This window comes from Dryas octopetala, chromosome 2, assembly GCF_963921425.1.
Source record: "Dryas octopetala chromosome 2, drDryOcto1.1, whole genome shotgun sequence".
NCBI lineage: Eukaryota > Viridiplantae > Streptophyta > Magnoliopsida > Rosales > Rosaceae > Dryas > Dryas octopetala.
This window is the reverse complement of record NC_141367.1, coordinates 20,504,156-20,524,994: the sequence shown is the minus strand read 5'-3', so window position 1 is coordinate 20,524,994 and position 20,839 is coordinate 20,504,156. Positions and strand designations below refer to the sequence as shown.

Genomic DNA, 20,839 nt, shown 5'->3' with positions numbered 1-20,839 from the left:
CCCCACCCTTTCCCCACTCAGGCCACCGCCCCTCCCCCACCCTTTCCCCACCCAGGCCACCGCCCCTCCCCCCCCAAACCCAAGCCAAGCCACCCCCACCCTCCCTCGCAAACCCAGGCCACCCCCTCCACCTCCCTCGCCCCTCCCCTCCAAACCCAAATCCAGCACATTGAGGAGATCCCTCCGAAATCCGAATCTTCTTCAATTCATCGATGCTAAATTCAGACACAAACCAAAATGCTTGAAAACCTGCAACCATAAAGAAGAGAAATCCAGTGGCCAAAAAAAAAAAAAAGAAGAGAAATCCAAGCCTGTTTGTGAGTGTGAATTTAAAAAGCAAAAAAAATAAAAAAGAAATTATTGAGAGAGAGAATGAGAGCTTTGAGCTCACATTTTGTGCTCCTTGATCTTCAGAGCTCATGGCACTCAGCAAACCAAATTCCCATTTCAACCCTCTGTTACCTCCAAAACTCCAACTTTACTTCCACAGTCTCTTCGTCATTTCGTTGAACACGTCGTGCGCATAAAGGAATCGCCTCGTCCAAATCGTCGCCGGCCCCGCCATTTCCGTCCCCGGAAATTCGGAGGCCTTCGGATCGCTTCTTCTCCGGAAATGGGAAAGGGTGGGGGAGGGGCGGTGGCCTGGGTGGGGAAAGGGTGGGGAATGCACAATCGGCGAATGCCCAACACTCATCTCGAACTCCTCCATGGTCAACTGCTTACCAGTCTCCACCTCCTTAAGCTTGTTCCACATCCCATCTTCTCTAATCTCATCACAACGAACTCCTTCCCATTATCAAGATTCCTAATGGTGCAGACTTGGGTAGCATTGTCATCACCAACCTTACCAATCCCATTAATTTCCAAGTCCTCTCGGCCTTGGAATCGCTTCGAATCTCATCGGGCCGCCTACAATTCTTCCGGAAGGCGGCTTATTGGGCGGCGAGGAGGAGGAGGCATTTGCAGCAGCAGAGGATCCATTGCTTTTACTTCTTGAAGATTTATAAACGCAATTTTTTGTAGTATTTGTATTTACAAATGAACCGGCGCCAGTGTCGGCCTCAGCCGAACAACGAATAGAAAGAATTGAAGAGGAACAAACAGAGGAAGTAGTAGCAGCACTGTTACACTGATCGCCTCCGTCGGATTTCGACCGGACGATGATGCCATTAACGCCTCCACAACTTTAGTGGCTTGGCTTGGGTTTGGGGGGAGGGCGGTGGCCTGGGTGGGGAAAGGGGGGAGGAAGGGGAGGGAGGGTGCTAGGTGGGGGTTGGCTTTTTTTTTTTTTTTTTCAATTTTTATATAATTTTAATGATTTTTTTTATTTTTTTATTAATTTTGGTTTAATGGCTATTTTTAAATGCTAAATTAATATTTAATGGTGGGGTCCGCGTGTGCCACGTCAGCGCCACGTAAGCACTTAACGGTCTTCCTAACGATCAGACTAACGGAGGTATTCAATTGACAAAAAACATAAGTTGATGTACCCTAATGAAAGTTTTTAAACCAGAGGTACCCAACTGATAAGTGATGTATAGTTGAGGTATATATATGTAATTAACCCTATATATAACTATATACTACTATAGTATATACTAGTATACTACTATAACTATATATTACTTATATAGTTATATATAACTACTGTAGTATGTATACAACTATATACTAAGTTACTAACTATATAGTTATATACTAAGTTTATATATAACTCTGTATACATAAAACATTATTATATAGACTATAGACTATAGAGTATATAGAAATAGAATATACTAATTTTATTATATAAGATATAACTAAAATTATATACTAAAACATTATTATATATATAGAATATTAAACTCATAGGGTTATATAAAATATATTTCAGGGTCTAAAAAAATGTATAAAATGTGTATAAAAATGTATAAAATGTATACAAAAATGTATAAAATGTGCATAAAAATATATAATTATATTTTGAAAAAATTACATGGTGCGGTTCGAGTTGGTTCGGGCAAAGTGAGCATGAAACCAGAACCGGAACCATCCATATACGGTTTGGTTCGGTTTTCTTTACGGTGTTGACTTTTTTGGTCAACTCGGTGTATTTTCGGTTTTTATTCGGTTGGTTTGGTTCGGTGTTTCGGTGCGTCGGTTATTATACCCACCCCTAGTTGTTGTTTAGACTCAAATCCTAATTATTTTTTATTTTTTCAGTTAATGATTAAATAGTCCTATACAGAGGACTACTATTAAATACATCCTTTTTTTTTCTTTTTTTTTTTTTGTCGGGCTGATATTCAGTCCACAATTAAGTAAAGTTTTTATTTCATTTCAACTAGCCTTATTAGTGAGTGTGAATAAGCTCTACATATTACACAAACATCCATATTTTAGCAGACACAATGAATTTTATAGGATTTTCCTAATATGTATATGTTGAATTTATTTTCTTACTTTCATAAGCGAGTTGAAAATTACAAACAATATGAAAACTTAACAAAATAATTTGATAGGAAAAAAATAAAAAATATAATAAAGGCTAAAGAAGAAGCCTTGCAACAACCAAGATTCAGTGATTTTATATTGGAATGCAAAAGTATTATTACAATCATTTAAAGATACTGAGAGGTAGCTATATATAATTCTAAAACTCGAAACAAATGCTGACACCCAAGAAAAAGATGGGTTAATACTTAATACATAAGCAAAAAAAAAAGTCAGTTATGAATAGTGCTATGTGTTTAAATATATATCATCATATAAATGCAGTGTAATTTAAAATTCATATGATCATACTTCAAATTGACATATGATGCAATAAAACATGATTTAACCAAGTACGATTCATACCTTGTTATCCTGATTGGAAGCCTATCAAGGTGCGAATTCACAAACTCTCCGCCAGTTGGTTCTTATAGTCACACAAGAATATGACCTCTAATAAGTCCACGCAAGAATGAGATGAATGGATGAACTTGTTAGAAAATGGGAGTGTTGGCTCTCTTCTCACAAGTTAGCCTAAGAGAAAACATAAAGAGCGTAAAATGATCTTTATTGGGAGCCTCACACATACCGACTTCTTGACTTAGACCCCTTTTTTATAGACTTGAGTGAAAAACTATTTTTCACAAAAGGGAAGTCGACCTTCCGATCTTATGGGATAAGTTGTTAGCCCATTTGACTAAGTAATTAACAATTAATTATATTATTAATTAATTAACTCCTTAATTAATTAATAAACTCATCATTCTATTTCTTTTCTATAGTCTTGGGCCCAATTAATTAACCCATTAATTAATTCTATTCAAACTCATTTCTAATATCATCTCACAGCTATTGGCATGTGACCTCTTAGGTTCCAATTGAATCTGGGAATAGACTTAGGACATCTTCCTAAACTAATTCAATCCGAGAAAAATTACCATGCATTATCCTTAGATCTTCACATGCCAATGAAAATGATTGTTATTGTGACTATTGTCTAACATTGACTATGTTCCAACGTACAGTTTACATGGTTATAATGAAACTGTTAGTAAACAAGGTTCTAGTTGTAACTTCATATGTTACAATATAGTTTTGTAACTATTTGTGAATTTCAATATGCTTTTGCAATTGAACAATTTTTTTTTTTTTTGAGCTGTAACTCTGTAAGTACACTCTTGTATCAAAATATATATTTTTATGTGTTTGATTAAAAAGTTGTTTTATCACATTAACAAATATTTTGAATATTCACACCAAAAAAAGGTCAATTCAAATGGTTTAATATAAAAAGTTAAGTATTCAAACTGTCAAAACTAATGTTTTGGGGTAATTTTTTGTTATTATTCTTCTTCTCATGAGAGGTTTATATAAGAGAAACTTAAAGCTCTTACACAAAGTCAATTAATCTGTCTTAATTACAGATCTAACTTAATTGCAAATGCATGATTTTAAGCATCCAATTCTGCAGCACATTAGACAATTAACCTCAATTAATGACAAACGTTGACTCTACGCCATTAATGGCAAATACTCATTTCAACACAAACTAAAAACATTTAAAGACAATTTCGGTCAAGAAAAAAAGACATTGATGAAAAGTTTTCGGATAGTTTGTGTTTGTAGGACACTAATGAGATTTTTTGGGTGAGCAAGTGCGAAAGTGCGTTAGCATGTGTCGGCAAAAGGTGGCAGCTTTGTAATTTTTTAGAAGTTTGCTCATGCTTAAACAGCTTAAGCTTTTCACTGAGGAAGCGGTGGTGTAGTCGCAAATATATATGATGAATTTTAAAGTCTTTTATTATTAATTTTTTTTTTCAAAATGCATTCTTATTAGTAAATGTGTTAAATACATAACCTGTTGAAATTAGTTCAAAATGGTAAAGGTGGATCAGGAATGAGTTAGGATTTGGATAGATCTATAGTTTAATTTTTTTCTATGTAACAAAATAATGTGTTTAATAGACTAACTAGTTATTAGTGGTATTTCTCTCCATAATGCTAAAGAGATTTCAAGTTTGAATTCTTCCTCCCTCGTGTATGTGTGTGTGTGTGTGTGTAATGTGTTTACTATATTTTGGATCATGAAGCATTTCAGCCTTAACGTTGATGAGAAATTGGTTTTGTTTTTCTGTATGCAAGGATATAATATAATCCCAAACAATGTTAGCTAGCATAGTTTTTATATAAATCGGATCACCCTTAAATTTTAGTAAGCTGCAATAGTGATTAATTACGTTACATTTTGAGTATAAATATCTTATGACAATATATGTGTACTTTGGCTATTGATTAAGTTTATATTTATATAAAAATGTGTATTTCATATTTATAGTCTTGTACCTTAAATTTCTTATGTTGTTAAATTATTTAATAAGAGAATATTACTCTACACATGAGAGACTTTTAAACTAAAATAATAAACTTTAAAAAACTTGAGTGCAGAGAGAATTATACGGTCATTCCAACTAGGATATTTAACAATTGCAATACCTTTTTTATTTTTGAGAAACAAGGATTACAAAACCTTCTCCAAATCCATAGTCAGGCATGTGGGTCAGTGGGTGCATTTTCGTTGTCAATAGACCACTTGACTTCTTTCACATCGGGCAGACCTTTTTGAATGAACTTCTATTCTGTACTCTATTGGTTCATCTTTTGGGAAAAAGAAAAGAAAAGTCTGATTGTTCCTAGAAAATAAGATATTTCAAACAGTACGTACTAGTAGCATAGTAGGCATATAGAACAGCTCTATCAGCACAGGTCCAAAGGCCAGCATTGATCCGAGTTAAGTGCAAACAGCAACTCGGATTTTGTGAGAAAATGAGAAACAGATCGAAGTTAACATGAATGAACAGAAAGAGATTAGACATTTCTGGCATCTTATTAACATAGCAAATTAAGACAGACTGTTAACTTGTTAAGGTGAACTAGATCATACTAAAAGTAGCATGAACAGCCAACATTGTAAAGTTGAGTACAAAACAGAAAACACATGCAGAAACATAGTTCGAGTTCCAGGTCATAATTAAGCAGAGGGAATCACACTAAGAATCTGGTCCTAGAGGAATCAGACTGCATACAAACTACTACATCAAAATCCCTTCCTTGGACATGCCACAGAGTCCCGATGACAATCAAACGAACCATGGAATCTTTTTCAATCTTCAACATCTTCTCAAAATTAAAGTAGACAGGATTCTCTCCAGGCACATATTCGTAACCAGGAATTCTCAGATAAGGGAGACACATGTTTTGAATTGGGCCGCATCTTAAATATACTCCAGACTTGGTCACATTGTGAACAACCCCCTCTAACATATCTCCCCTCACAGGTAGGAACGTCCGGCATTTAAAAACTACAGGGAAGATTACATCATCTCCTGAGTTGTTCACAACCCTTCCTTTGCCTATCCTCTTTATGCCTGTCACTGCAACAAAGTAGCCACGATCCTTGCTTACCTTCTCCCTTAACAACTCCTCCAGAAGCCTCGTTATAATCAACCTCTGGGAAACAACTCTGTCTCTGCAGTCCAGATTTCTAGCAAGGACAGCCACATGCCTCTGCAGTTCCACTTCAAAAAACATGTTCAGATCTACTACAAAAAAATGTCCAAACAAACAAGATTATCAATCAGATTCTGCATATTAATTCAATCATAAGATTCATAACAAGTGCATAAAACAAGTGCTCTGCATGTAGAAGCATATTACTAAATACAAATTCTTGACCCATCGAAAGTTATTTAGTCATTTGATTATAATAATAACTATATTTATATGGTTTTATCGAAAATAATATAGTTTATTTATTTGATCAAAATTAGATGACTAAATGATTAAAGTTAGAGCCTAAAAATTAAACAATTCGAATTATAAAATTAGTCATGTGGTGGGCTTAAAAAAGTTGTTAACTTCGTATTTAACTTGCTAACCACTTAAATTTAGAGCATTGTATATTATATATATATATATATATAAATCTCGCATTGAGACTCTATTTATCCTATAAACTCATCTTTTCTTATATCTTATATCTGCAAACACACCTAAATTTCAAATAGCAGCCAAACAAATTGGGTTATGGGTCAATTAATATTTGTGCCTGTGCTTTTCTATGTAGATGTACACTATGGAGCAATCACAAATACATCAATCAGGCATGTGCAAAGCTGTATCAGCTCGATTAACACATATAGCAAAATAAAGCATTATCCATTAATTAGTCATTTTATTCAAAACCCAGATACAATGAGCCTAAAAATATTTGAAAGCACCTGACTTGAACCATAAAGAAGCAAAATTTAAAGGCTATGAATGAGACCAAAACAACTGTGATGAAGTGAAATTTTGTGAAATATAAAATAGAGACAGCTCAAGAGAAAGAACCTGGTTACGATTTCAGAAAAAACCCAGTAGAGAAAACGTACCTACTGGGGCCCTAAGAGAGATCCACTGGGGGGACCCAAATTGATGGAAGAAATAGAAGGTTAATTTGGCCGTTTTGCATGCGTTATATGCACACGAAGTTTGGATGACAGACAAGCACCCTGCGCAGTTTAGTTTATTTCCAAGATATTTTGATATAGTGAGCCGCTTCGGGGTCTTCGCCGAGTTGGTTGGTTACATGGATGAAAATATCTGCAATATCGCTTCGGAATCTTCGCCGAGTTGGTTGGTTCCATGGATGAAAATATTCGCGATATCGCTTTGGGGTGTTCGCCGAGTTGGTTGGTTGCATGGATGAAAATATCCGCGATATCGCTTTGGGGTGTTCGCCAAGTTGGTTGGTTACATGGATGAAAATATCCGCGATATCGCTTAGGGGTGTTTGCCGAGTTGTTTGGTTACACGGATGAAAATATCTATGATATTGCATATATATATTTATCAAGATATTCATAATTTCAACCACTGATATTTAAATAGACTATATTAATATTTCTCCAATATCTTTATATGTCAACAAAATATCAGTATATGTCATCATAGTTGAATCAAAAAAATTAGAAAAGAAATAGAGAAAGAAGATGAAATCAAACCAAATCTAGTCCTAATTAGACCAAAAATCTTCCATTAATCCTAATTAGACCAAAAATCTTCCATTAATCCTAATTAGTCAACAATCAACTAACAAAAGAACAAAATCTAACTAAAATTTCTCTACACCGAAATCTACTAAAAGTGATATATACGTAAATTTAAGTATCGATATTTACATAATTTAATTATGAAATTTTCATCCTTAGTTAGCTATTAATTATAACCTCTGACTCAGTGACTCTTGATGTTCTCCCAATATTTGTTTTTTTTTTTTTTTTGCCTTGGGTGTTTGTAGGGATAAAATACTCATTATTATAAGAAAAGCCAATTTAACAGTTGTTGTTTAGACTTTAGATTCATCCTAATTAGGTTTTTTTCATTTTTTTTTTAATACATCTTAAGTACTAAATGTTTCACTAGACAAGTCGATACTGTTAAAGTTTGCCTAAGGCCTTCCACAATGGTAAGGGCCAAAGTGATTTGAGTCCAATGCATTACTTTGACACTCCTGTAGTGGGCCGAAAAGATGAGTGTGATAGTGATTTGAGATCTAAAAAGAATGTCATGTATGATCCAAAGTGAGTGTCATATAGGCTGAGTGCCATAGAAAGTGGGGGCCACCACGTGGGAAAGAAGAGGCGCATGTGGGAGAGAGAAAAAGTGCCGATAAGGCCTAGCCCACGTGACAGACATTGCCAGCCACTCTCTTGGGTTGCGTGTGTCCTCGACGAACGACATGGATTAGTTGACCGTTGCAGATCATCTTGTTGTTGCATTTTTTTATTAGTTTTTTTTTTTTTCAAATTGCCAGCACGTTGGCATTCATCTGGGTCGTCCATCAATGTAGCCATCGGTAATCCAACGGTTGCAACAAATTGTTCGTTACAAAAGTTTGAAAAAATCATATAAAATCAATAAAAAATAAGAAAAGTTCATATTTGTTGACGCTCGTGTCATGAAATAAAATGAATTGTGTTGTGTTTACCCTTATGTATTTCAAATATTAAAAAAATACAAAACAACTTGAAAGACAATTTTGTAGAGAGAAAATAGGGAAATTATAATAAAATAAAATATTCAAATATATTCAAAATTGACCTTATATTAAAGATTTTGTTACAATAAAACCAATGATATAATTTTTATAAATATTTTAGTTATAAATTATAAATTAACAATCACTTAATCTCTTTTAGGATTAATTTAAGGGAGACTTAGAGTCCAGTCCATTGTATGAGTATTTCTTAGACTAAGACCGGTAGTGATTTAAGATTTTTAATTAAGTCCTTTTATTTTTCTTCTTTGACGGCTGTATGTTAGGTTTTAACTCCAATATTTTGGGCCCACTCTACACCTTCGGAGGGAAAATACCCTTCAAATAAGTGGAAATACCCTTCAATCGAGGAAATACTTTATTATGAATTAAAATGATTTTCTTATAAATTAAAAAAACTTTATTATGAATTAAAAAGATTTTCTTATAAATTATTATGAATTAAAAGAATTTTCTTATAAATTTTAAAACACTCTGGTCTCTATCTAAAAATTATTTTTCTAAAGGATCTAAACCTAATTATCTCTTAATTTAATTAAGTCAAACAATATCACTCTCAACTATAACTCTTAGCACCACTGCAGTTTTAGCACATACTATCAGTCTCAGCATTATTCAGATCACAAAATCACTATTCAAACCATTTTAAAACTCATGTATAACTATCACACTCACCTTATCACTATGGAAGGCCTAAGAGAGAAGATGGATAGGGTAATAAGTTAGAAACTTTAGAATAATGATAGGTACACTGCACAATTCGATTTTTCCATAATTATCTATTAATCCAGTTGTCATTTTGTTTGTTTGTTTGTTTTTTTTGTTCATAATCTGCATTTGAATTCCCCCTTTACTGAATTAAAAAAAAAAAAAAGTGTTCAATAGACTCTGGATCATAAAGTTAAAGTCTTAATGTTAATAAGAAAGTCGTTGCCTTTTCTAAATGTAAGGATATAATATAGTCCCAAACAGTGTTAGCCAACAAAGTCTTTATGTGAATGAAATCATCCTTACACTTGCACAAAAATATTTCGATACTACATCTCAAACAGTGAATTTAAATTATTGGTTAAATTTATATTTTTCTCCATGTGTAGTCTATATTTATAATGTTATAATTTTAAGCAGTTTATATTGATGTCGTCCAAAATGCCCATATTTTAAATCATTCCCCAAAAAAATAAAGCATTTTTGTTGTTAGAGCGTCTAAACAAGACAACAAGACTACACATGAAAGAGCCTTTAAACTAAAATAGTAACCTTTAACGATAGTGAATGGTCTTGTATCGTAATGATGTATTTCCATTCTTCACAAAAAATGAATATCTAAAGTTTAAGAGTGACAAAAAAGAAGGTTTAAGGAGAGAAAGGGAGGCAGAAAGGAAAGTAGGAAAAAGGACAACCGCCAACTCATTAAAGTGCCAGTTTTGGATACACACTTTGCTACACTTCTTAATTAAGCACTTTTAACATCTATCATTTATCAAATAATTGTTGCATTACCCAACAAACAGCTTTTAAGATCCCAAATTCTTGTAGAAATGACAATATGGCTTGACTGCATATATGATATATGTGACAAACATCATAAGCATCTTATAGAAAAGTAATACAAACTAATCTTCCTATAAGATGATTTACATTAACAGTTTTCATATAATTTGAATATTTGAGTCTAATTTCTATTAGAAAGATGATACACAATACTTATCAAGATGATGCAAATAACAATACTTTTTGAATACTTACAAATCCAATTCATTATTATCATAGGTCAAAATCTCAACAAATAGCAGTACTCTTTGAATATTTTCAATATATCAAAATAGCAGAGGAAAAATAGATCTCATAGGTCCACTGTCCACATCTCAACAAAACTCCAGCTCTCCATATGCCATGAACGACTCCCTCCAAGATGTCGCTCTTGCAAGGTAGGAACATACGACAATAAAAAACGACAGGGAATGACACATTATTTCCTGAGTCGTTTACAACCTCTCATTTGCCTCTGCTCTTTTAAGTGATTGCAAGAAAGTAGCCATGGTCCTTGATAACCCTCCCCCTCAGGTCCTTCAAAAGCTTCATTATATAATGCACCTCCAAGAAACAAGTCTGTCTTCATGTTTTGTTGTTTGCTGGTGTTCCCTGTGTTGGAGCGCTTGTTGATCTTTTGGGCCTTCTTTGGGCCTTGAATGAAAGTTTATTTCAGGCAAAACAAAAAAACAAACACTCAATTCCCCTAATTTTCTCCTTAGACTTTGTGTGTTTTTTTTGGTCGAACTCATTAGACTTTGTTATTTACAAAGAATGCTTATATTATTACCCCTGTTTTATTTTCCTACACATCTTATTTTTACACTATTATTAAATTTAAAAAAAATATAAAAATATTTTTCTCACCTTCCATTATTTCTATAATACCTATTGATATATCGACGCAAACACTCACCTACTATACACTATTCTCACTCTCCTTAACTATCATTCCACCCACCCATCTTTTTCCAAATAGAAAAAAAAGAATCTTATACTCATCCTATAATTCATTCCTAAATTTCAAATTAAATCTCTAAGATTAATATTCAATTTCTAAATCAAAAGGAACATTAAAATAAAATGAATTCTTAATCTAAAACTATAAATAAATAAAAAAGATTTCAGGTATAGAATTATCATACATTTTAATAAATGTATGAGTATCAACTAAATAGTATCATCGATTTTAAGTTTTGGTGATAGAATAAAATTAGGATTTATGGAACAAAAGAATTTTGGGAAAAAAATAGATGGGTGAGATGATAGTTAAGGGGGGTGAGAAAAGTGTTTAAGTTGGTATATCAAAAGGTATTATATGAATAATGAGATGTATGAAGATTGTTTTTATATTTTTTTTCAAATTTAATGATGAATACAAATAAAATAGGTGAGGAAATAGGACAGAGAGTGAGTATACTTATAAATTAGTAATTAGATATCACAAATTAGTCCTAAACATATTTATGAAGAGCTACATAACCTTTTTTAAAAAATAAAACAGATAAAAAGAAAAATTTAAAGGTACAATTGTAATTTGTAAAAGTGCAACAAATATCTTTCTCTGATATCTACTAAGCTGGATCGAGAATTTCCTATAACCTCGTAGGAGTACCTCACTCCACGCGTCCAAACAGGGTTTTAGATGTTACTCCCCCGCCATGGATAATAACAAGTTAGCAACATAGCCACAGACTAAGGAAGAAGACAAGCTTCACTGATCGTTATTGTTTCGGTTGAAATCCCCAAAACCTCACAAAACCCTCGTTAATCTCCCAGTTTCACCATCTGGGTTTGCTTAGTTTCTACATATTACTTCACTAAATTGATGTACCTCTGTTGCTATATTCCCTGATGGCTCTTGTGCCCGGTCGTCAACTTTACCCAACGAGCTTATTTGACTCATTCCCAAGCTCCTTCTCAAAGTTCCATGGCTCCCAAATCCAGTTCTTCAGGTACGGTTCTTCAATTCCTTTTAAGAAGCACAGTTTCTGTCCCACCCAGTACATTATCAGCTCTACTTTAAACCCTGAGCAAAACCCACCAAGGAAATCAAATTTAGTTAGGACAAACCAATCCATTTCTCAATATAAACCCAACAAGAACTTGTCTAGTAGTAGTTGGATTGATAAATGGAACGAATCCCAGAAACAAAATCGCCCGAAACCGCCTCGCGCGTTGTTGGACTATCAGAGTAGTGAAAGTGGGAATTTGAGTAGTTCAGATTATGCTAAGAGTGATAGTGGTGGTGGTAGAAATGGTGGTGGTAGTACAATGGAGAAGATTGTGGAGAAATTGAAGAAATTCGGGTACATTGATGATAGTAATGTGAATAAAGGGGAGGTGAGAGACAGAGTGATCGAAAAAGGTTCTGTGGAGGATATATTTTATGTTGAGGAAGGAATGTTGCCAAATTCTCGAGGTGGGTTCTCGGCGGAATCTCCATTAGGTGTAGAGGATGTGTTTGGAGGTGATGGTGATGTGAGGTTTCCGTGGGAAAAGGCCAAGGAGAAAGAGAAGCTGGAAGAGGGTTCAGTGAGGAGGAAGAGTAGGACTTCATTGGCAGAATTAACTCTTCCAGAGTCAGAGTTGAGAAGGCTAAGGAATTTGACATTTAAGAAGAAGCACAAGACTAGGATTGGAGGTGGTGGTGTTACTCAAGCAGTGGTGGATATGATTCATGAGAGATGGAAGACTTCTGAGATTGTGAGATTGAAAATTGAAGGTCCACCTGCACTTAACATGAAGAGAATGCATGAGATATTGGAGGTTTGTTTCTTGTGAAATTAGTTACAACTTTGTGTGTATGCAATTTTTTTTTTTAATTATATATTAAACAAATTGGTTATTTTTTTCTCTTGTTTTGAGTGGTGATTACTGATTAGAAATTAATTGAAGGGATATATAGAGATATATCACGAAATATATAAAGCAAAACTTGTATTTTACATCTCTGTGAGAATTTGATGCAAGTACCTCTTCGAATTTTATGAATCTCCTGAGCAGTTCCATGTATGAACTCCCTTAGATTCTTTAGATACAGGCCAAAAAGCTTTTAAACAATGCCTCTCTTCTGACAGTACATGAGGTTTGGCTTTGGTTCTTACACATATGCCACAAAATAGAAAATAGAGCTAGAATGTATAGCTCAAGAACTGGATGCCTCACTATTCTTGCTTGACTTGGGCTTGTCAAATCTAGGAAAGGAAAAGTTAAATATGGAGTGTGGTAATGTGGTTAAAACATTTGAGAAGACAATATGCCAGTGTTTAATCTCACCTATATGAGGTACTCATTTTCAGAGACAATAAATTTGTAAGGATTCCTCCCCCCACCCCCACCAACCAAAAGCAAGGAATCCATTCAGCTAATGGAGGCTATATTAGATAAGGCATGAAGGTTCTAGAAATCACTTTTCTTCACTGGTGATAAGCATTGACTGGTCACTGGAAACTGAACAAATGTATATATTTGTATTGTAGTTGGTGGATGTTGAAGGTAGCGATTCTTGTCCGAATTCTTATACAAACAGCTTTGTTAGGCTTGAAATGGCCTGAATTAAAAGCTTTCATCCTTGTCCTTTCATTCAGTATCTATCTTCTGTACAAAAATCTGTCATTAAGAAAAAGAGGGAAAACAAAAGAAAAAATAGAAGAAATAAATATAATTTTTTAGAATTGTATGTTTACAAATTTCATGTTGGTTGTTTGTTTTCCGTCCAGTTGCTTTATTTATTTTTTGTTATTATGACAGCGAAAAACTGGTGGTTTGGTAGTCTGGAGGTCTGGCACGTCTCTTTCTTTGTACAGAGGTGTAAGCTATGAAGTTCCTTCAGTGCAACTAAGCAAGCGGATATACAAGAGAAATGAAATTTCTTCTACATCTTTACCAACTGTTGCTGATAATTCTGTGGGGAACCTTTCTGAGCTTGCTTCTTATAGTGATGTAAATACACTTCAAGAAAAGTCAGAGAATACTTCCCAGGAGAAGAAAGACACAGAACAATTGCCAGAAGTGAAGTATGAAGATGAAGTAGACAAACTCTTAGATAGCATAGGCCCTAGATTCAAGGATTGGCCAGGATGTGAGCCATTACCCGTAGATGCAGATATGCTCCCAGGGATAGTTCCTGGATACCAACCGCCCTTCAGAATACTTCCTTATGGAGTGCGATCTACTCTTGGTTTAAAGGAAGGAACATCTTTAAGGAGGCTTGCTAGGGTTCTTCCACCACATTTTGCCTTAGGTATGCATTCTTGTGTTGCACATAATTGTCACGATGGTTATTTGACTATGCATAAATTTTGACTGTAGGTCGAAGCAGGCAGCTCCAGGGTCTAGCAGTGGCCATGGCTAAATTATGGGAAAGAAGTTTGATAGCAAAGATTGCACTGAAACGTGGTGTTCAGTTGACTACTAGTGAGAGAATGGCTGAAGACATCAAGGTAATGGAACTCAATCACTTTATGACTCTTTAGGTAGTAATTCTTTGCCAAGGTGCACCTTGTCACATACTTATGTTTCATTCTAATTGCTAAACTCAAAATTGGCATGCTGAGTTTCTAAATCAGTGGGTGAATAATATCTTATATAATTGATCAAACCATTAGGAAAATTATGATCAAACCAGGGGAAGTGGAATATGATATTCTTGATTGCATTACATTTCTAGTGTTGGCCAACTGGGCACCACTTATCTAAAGAAGAAACAAAGTTGGCACCTGGTCCAAGTTTCTTGCTAGAGATAATATTGTGGTAATATGCAAGTGAGTTGACTTGCTGACAGAGGTTTTACATCAGAAAAAGCCTACATTCTTTAAGGAATTTGAAAAATAAATTTATATTTGGCAAAAAGCCTTGCTAAGCGTAATGCAATGTCTGTCCTGTTCATTCTTCCTTATATACCATTGTGACTATTGTGTGGTCAATGTTTCTTTCATTGTCTATTCGGAGTTAAACAAATCAACTCTTAAACATAAAATTACAATTCTATGTGCTGTATCTTTCTGAAATGCTTTATCGGTGCACCAGAGGAAGTATTTTCTTTGTTTTCCTAAATTCCTTTATTTCCATGTTCATTACTTTGTCTAGAGTGTATATCTAAATGCTTTGGAATCCAAATAACATCTGTAAATAAGGTTTATTATTTTATGGTAAGATGAGAAATCAAAGCAGTGATATTAGTGTTCTGGGCTTCTGGTTAGTTTATTCCAATTACTACTTTAATGTGCATGGTTTGATAACATGGAATATTACTGGTTAAAGTATCACTTCATATCTGTACATCTGAGCTTTTATTAGCTATCTGGTGACGCATATAGAATGTTTGACAATAAAATCTTATTTATTTGCTGCAGAAATTGACTGGGGGTGTGCTGCTATCTCGAAACAAGGACTTCTTGGTCTTTTATAGGGGGAAGAATTTTTTGTCTGCAGATGTCACGGAAGCATTATTGGAAAGGGAGAGATTAGCAAAATCCCTCCAAGATGAAGAGGAGCAGGCAAGGTTGAGAGCATCGGCCATGGTCATACCAAGTGTTGAACCAGCTCAGTACTTTGGTACTGCTGGCACACTTGGGGAGACTTTGGATGCAGATGCTAAGTGGGGAAAAAGGTTGGATGTTCATCATAAGAAAAAAATGATGCAAGAAGCAGAAATATTGAGGCATACCAGCCTGGTTAAAAAACTTGAACGGAAGCTTGCCTTTGTACGTTTTGCAATATTCTCATTGGCTTTGATATAGGAAACATCTTGTAGTCTATCAAAGTGTCTTTCAGTCACAAGTCTCTTTGAATAATTAATATGCAATTTTGATATCGCACTGTTCCAGTGCTAGCATTTCTCTTGGCTTGAACTTTTCAATTTTATCTGTTAGGCTGAACGAAAGCTAATGAGAGCTGAACAAGCCTTATCTAAGGTAGAGGAGTCTTTAAAACCATCAACGCAGCAAGCAGACCCAGAAAGCATTACTGATGAGGAGAGGTTTATGTTTCGTAAGCTTGGTTTGAGGATGAAAGCTTTCTTACTTCTTGGTATAATAATTCTACATCTACCAATTTATCATGTCTTTGCTTTTATTATGGTTTACTTATGGAAAAACTTGATTTCTTCAGGTAGACGTGGTGTTTTTGATGGTACAGTGGAGAACATGCATTTGCACTGGAAGTACCGGGAATTGGTCAAGATAATGGTGAATGCTAAAACTTTTGAGCCGGTCAAAAAAATTGCATTAGCACTTGAAGCTGAGAGTGGAGGTGTCTTGGTTTCGGTAGACAAAGTTTCTAAAAAGTTTGCTATAATCGTGTACCGGGGAAAGGACTATCAGCGGCCTTCTACATTGAGACCAAAGAATCTTCTGACAAAAAGGAAGGCTTTGGCACGTTCTATTGAACTTCAAAGGCAGGAGGTATGACTAGAAATTTGGATGCTATTAATTCAATGTTCCTGCTCTTATAAGATATGGAATTAGTATGACCAATATGCATATAAGAATTCACTCCGCTATTATAGGTTTTAAATTGCCAATATGTATGTAATTCTTGGTTCATGGGGATCTGTGTAATCCCTTTCATCCTCCCATTATAACTCGGTTTTGAGGTGCCTCGGGCTGAACATTGCATGGGATATGGGATGGGCAGGCCATGCCCGATGCTCTCACTGTCCTGCCAGCAAACATATCCTGGTTGATGAGCTTTATCATGCTACTGTGCACACATATATGCATATAGATATGCATTTGTATAACTTAATATGTATGTATATGCATGAACTACAATAGAGTAGTAGTAGAGAAAGGAAGATGCAAAGACCCAGGGTGGTAAATGCAAGTTAGCATTTTCCCGAGTGATTTGCTCCCTACATATATGAAGTTTTACTGTTTATTACTTGGTATGTTTTTTGAACAATATTGTTCCTGACTTATTTTTCTCTTTGTCCAACAGGCTCTTCTAAAACATATTTCACTTGTGCAGAGTAGTGTGGACAAACTCAGATCTGAACTTGTATGCCCTTTATACGTTTTAGCTATTGCTATCACAAGTCAAACTATTTTACTTGGCAGGAGAAATATATAATACCACCTTTTCCTTTTTCATTCTAAATGGCTCATATTTCACATTGATAGGAACAAATGGATACTGTGAAAGACCACGGAGATGAAGCATTGTATGACAAATTAGATTCTACTTATCCTACTGATGATGAGGATACTGAGGTTGGTATTTACTTGATCTTACTTGATTTACTCTTTTTGTTAGTTAAACCATCTGTTCTAACATCTTAGTCCTTTTGTTCCCCTTTTGTAGGAAGAAGATGATGCTTATCTTGAAACGTACAACAGCAAAAATGATGGTGAAGCTGAAAACAGTTACTCAACTGACAATCCCCACCTGGAAACAAATTTTCCTTATCATTTGCAGGAACAGGATTCTCAAACAGAATTTGAAGTTCCTCAACAACATTTACATGCAGTGCCCAAGGGTTCATGTGTTGGAGCTGACCAAGATGAGCAAGATAACTGCTTTCAATGACAGAATCAACTGAATGTAAACCATTGGTTGGACAGCATTCGGAAATTGTCATGAAGGTTTGTGGCAATAGTATCCCGTCTGCTCATCACATTGTACAAATCATTCGTGCAGGCCTAGATGTATTTAGTTTTTTTTGTAGTTTTTTAGTAGGCAAGTTTCTGTCATGATCTCTTGCCATGGTTTTTTAATTCGATAAATGAACCTAAATTGTGGAAGGAGTTAGATGTAGCTGGTTTCTAGAGAATATTGATGTTTTCAGGCCTCAAACTTGTATAATACGTTCACTTTAACAATCCCTGTTATGTAAATGAATTTGATTCTTAAATCAGGTTGGATACTTCATCACCTACTACTGCTTTAGAAGTTTTAATGTCGATAATGAAAGAATTACTCTTTGGTTTCATATAGATTAAAGCTTTGCTATTAGTAACTACCTTATATTGTTCTTTTTTCTTATTTGCAATACGGGTTGTTTAAACAAGCTTTGCTTTAAGGTCAACAAACTGATGCATGAATGGAATTGCATGGTTCATATTCATAAACCTTTATGTATGTATATATTAATGACTGTTTTTTTGGTCTGATATATATTAATTACTTGAGGCATGCATTTTATCTTATCTTTTTGGTTGGGTCAATACCATTATTAAAGAAACTTTTTATGTTGTTGAAGATGCATGGAATGTTTATAAATGGTCTTCATCATTTATCCAATATGAAAATTAATTAAATTATATTTTCTGACTGGTCGAAACCCACATCTCGTGATAATTGCAATCTAGGACTCAACATAATTGTGGTCCTCATCTTAATTTTCAAAGAAATTGAAAAACTAAAATAACAAATGGAATATCCAAAGTGTGATTATTGTTATGTATCTCAGTATTCAGTATCCATTCACTTGATAGATACTGATTTATTATTATGCATAGATATGTTGTAACAACATTTATTATGGTTCATCATAATTTGACTAGAGAATATTCTAGTTTTCATGTACTTAGAATACCAAAAGGCAAATCCCAATGCATTCACAAATACTATGTTTTTAATGCTCTGAATTTTAGCCCTTAAGCATTCAACAAAACGCAGGACACAGCAACTGATCAATTCAACTTCCCCACAAAGACATGGATTGCTGCACTGGCCTCCATGAATCTTCTGCCAACCCCTACGAGCTTTTGCTCAAGGCCATCACTATCATACCCATTTGTGTTCCTCTACCACTACTTGGACTTCCATTTCCTCCACGACTTGTTCACTGGATTCCGGGGCACGGTGGACTTGACCTACAACCCCAACTCTCCCGTCTACCATGGCGTGGTCTCCAAGTGCCGGGTCCTCCACGCCTGGTACTTGGCCACACCGTGGCTGGCAAGTCCTCATTTGCAGAATTTTTTCCTCACTTTCTTTGGGAACCCTCCTTCAGTCACTTACCAAAGAGAACTATTTCGTCTATCTGATGGTGGTACTATTGCTTTGGATTGGGTAGTGACCTCTGATGTGTTGGGTGGTTCTACTATGCCTAAAGATGACACAATCCCAATTGTGATAATCCTTCCTGGACTAACCAGTGATTCTGACTCTGCTTACATAAGGCACCTTGCTTTCAACACAGCCAAAATGGGCTGGAATGTGGTGGTCAGCAATCACAGAGGACTTGGTGGAGTCCCAATCTCTTCGGACTTCATCTACAATTGTGGATGGACCAATGATGTGCGTGAGGTCAGTACTCACCTCCACCACAAACACCCCAAGTCTCCATTGTTTCTAATTGGGACAAGCATTGGTGCCAACATTTTGGTCAAGTACCTTGGGGAAGATGGAGACCATGTTCCCATTTCTGGTGCTGCAGCCATTTGCTCACCTTGGGATTTTGTGATTGGTGACAGGTTCATAAGGCGCACTCAGCTGCAGAAGTTCTATGACAAAGCTCTGACACTTGGGGTTCAGTGGTATGCACAGCAACACAAGGATGGCTACTCTAGGCTTGCTGGTTGGGGAGGTAAGATGCACTGTATTAGACATTACCATGAAACCTGTGATGTGGGGAAGTTTGAGACTGTGGACACATTCTACAGGAGGATTAGCAGTTCCATTTATTTGTGCAATGTGGCTGTGCCTTTGCTCTGCATCAGTGCTTTGGATGATCCAATTTGTACTAGGGAGGCCATTCCTTGGGAGGAGTGTAGGGCAAATGTGAATGTTGTGTTGGCTACAACAAAACATGGGAGTCACTTGGCTTTCTTTGAAGGGATGAGTGCTGGTGGGATTTGGTGGGTGAGGGCTGTGGATGAATTTTTGAAGGTTCTGCATTGTAGTCAGTATATGCATGTAGAGAGGATGAGGAGTTGTGTGTCAGCAGAATCTTCAGCTGATCAGGATGCTAATTACATCAGTGTTGCAGAAGATGGAGTGGTGGTTGCATTGGTCAAGATGGTTGCATTGTTCAAGGCTGGACTCAAGAACTTTGGATTCATGGCTTAGATTAATAAAATTATAAATAAATAAATAAGATATGCAAAGTGCTCATCCAAATGACTTGAATTGAGTTCCATGCATTGTCTGAGTTATCATTTAGTTTAAGTCCCTTTTGTGAGTACTTATGATAAGTTGTATGCCATTACTCATTACCCATTATCCAAAATATATATATAGATATATCACTACGGGCTTTAATAATTTCATATTTGAACTTTTTTTTTTGTCCAAAAACAAAAATACTATCAAGTTGTCAAGTTTCCTAGAAGAAAACAACAGACGTTGATTCTAGTGTTTGGATTTCAATTTCATGAACATACCAACAAAAAAACCGCGCAGCGTATGAAGTGGGTCAACCTTAAAAAAAAGAGTTCCTTAATTTTAAAATAACGACAATTCAAAATATTAACCAAAAACACCTAAAAGCACAAATTTAATTTTCAGGTCACATTCTAGATGTCCAACATTCAGCCACCTATGACAAGGACAAAAAGGCACACGCCAAATAATAAAAGTTTCAAGCATGTCCTTACTAATCCTTTCTTCAATTATGGGCCGGGAATACAAAATAAAAAGTGAAACTACCCCAAGCCACAACTCACCATGATCAGAAACCACCTAAAACTGCAATCTTATCTCCAAGATCAAACTGAAATTGCTACATAACAAAAAATTAAAGATTTTCGAGACCTCTCATATTCAAATTGGTATAACAAATTTGAA

At 35.3% G+C, this 20,839-nt stretch overlaps 1 protein-coding gene and 2 pseudogenes across 7 annotated transcripts; 2 read left to right on the top strand and 1 right to left on the bottom strand.

Annotated features, from left to right (window-relative positions):
• Positions 1-5,267: 5,267 nt before the first annotated feature.
• On the bottom strand, positions 5,268-7,280 carry LOC147293948 (DNA-directed RNA polymerase V subunit 7 pseudogene; annotated as a pseudogene). Of its 6 annotated transcripts, none has more exons than XR_015120711.1 (2): positions 6,865-7,280; positions 5,268-6,071 (listed from the first exon to the last, which is right to left on the bottom strand). The product of XR_015120711.1 is annotated as a DNA-directed RNA polymerase V subunit 7 pseudogene, transcript variant X3 (transcript). The 6 variants fall into 6 exon arrangements; XR_015120712.1 differs by having other exon boundaries at positions 5,268-6,074; positions 6,865-6,901; XR_015120714.1 differs by lacking the exon at positions 6,865-7,280 and adding an exon at positions 6,753-6,824 and having other exon boundaries at positions 5,268-6,074.
• A 4,438-nt stretch (positions 7,281-11,718) lies between these two features.
• On the top strand, positions 11,719-17,980 carry CFM3A (CRM family member 3A). The gene is made up of 9 exons (XM_086233743.1): positions 11,719-12,874; positions 13,859-14,351; positions 14,420-14,550; positions 15,463-15,813; positions 15,982-16,138; positions 16,220-16,512; positions 17,048-17,107; positions 17,230-17,319; positions 17,411-17,980. The coding sequence occupies exons 1-9, from the start codon at positions 11,960-11,962 to the stop codon at positions 17,633-17,635; spliced, it is 2,715 nt and encodes a 904-aa protein (XP_086089869.1). The 5' UTR covers positions 11,719-11,959; the 3' UTR covers positions 17,636-17,980.
• Positions 17,981-18,765: 785 nt separating this feature from the next.
• Positions 18,766-20,122, top strand: LOC147293946 (embryogenesis-associated protein EMB8-like; annotated as a pseudogene).
• Positions 20,123-20,839: the final 717 nt, after the last annotated feature.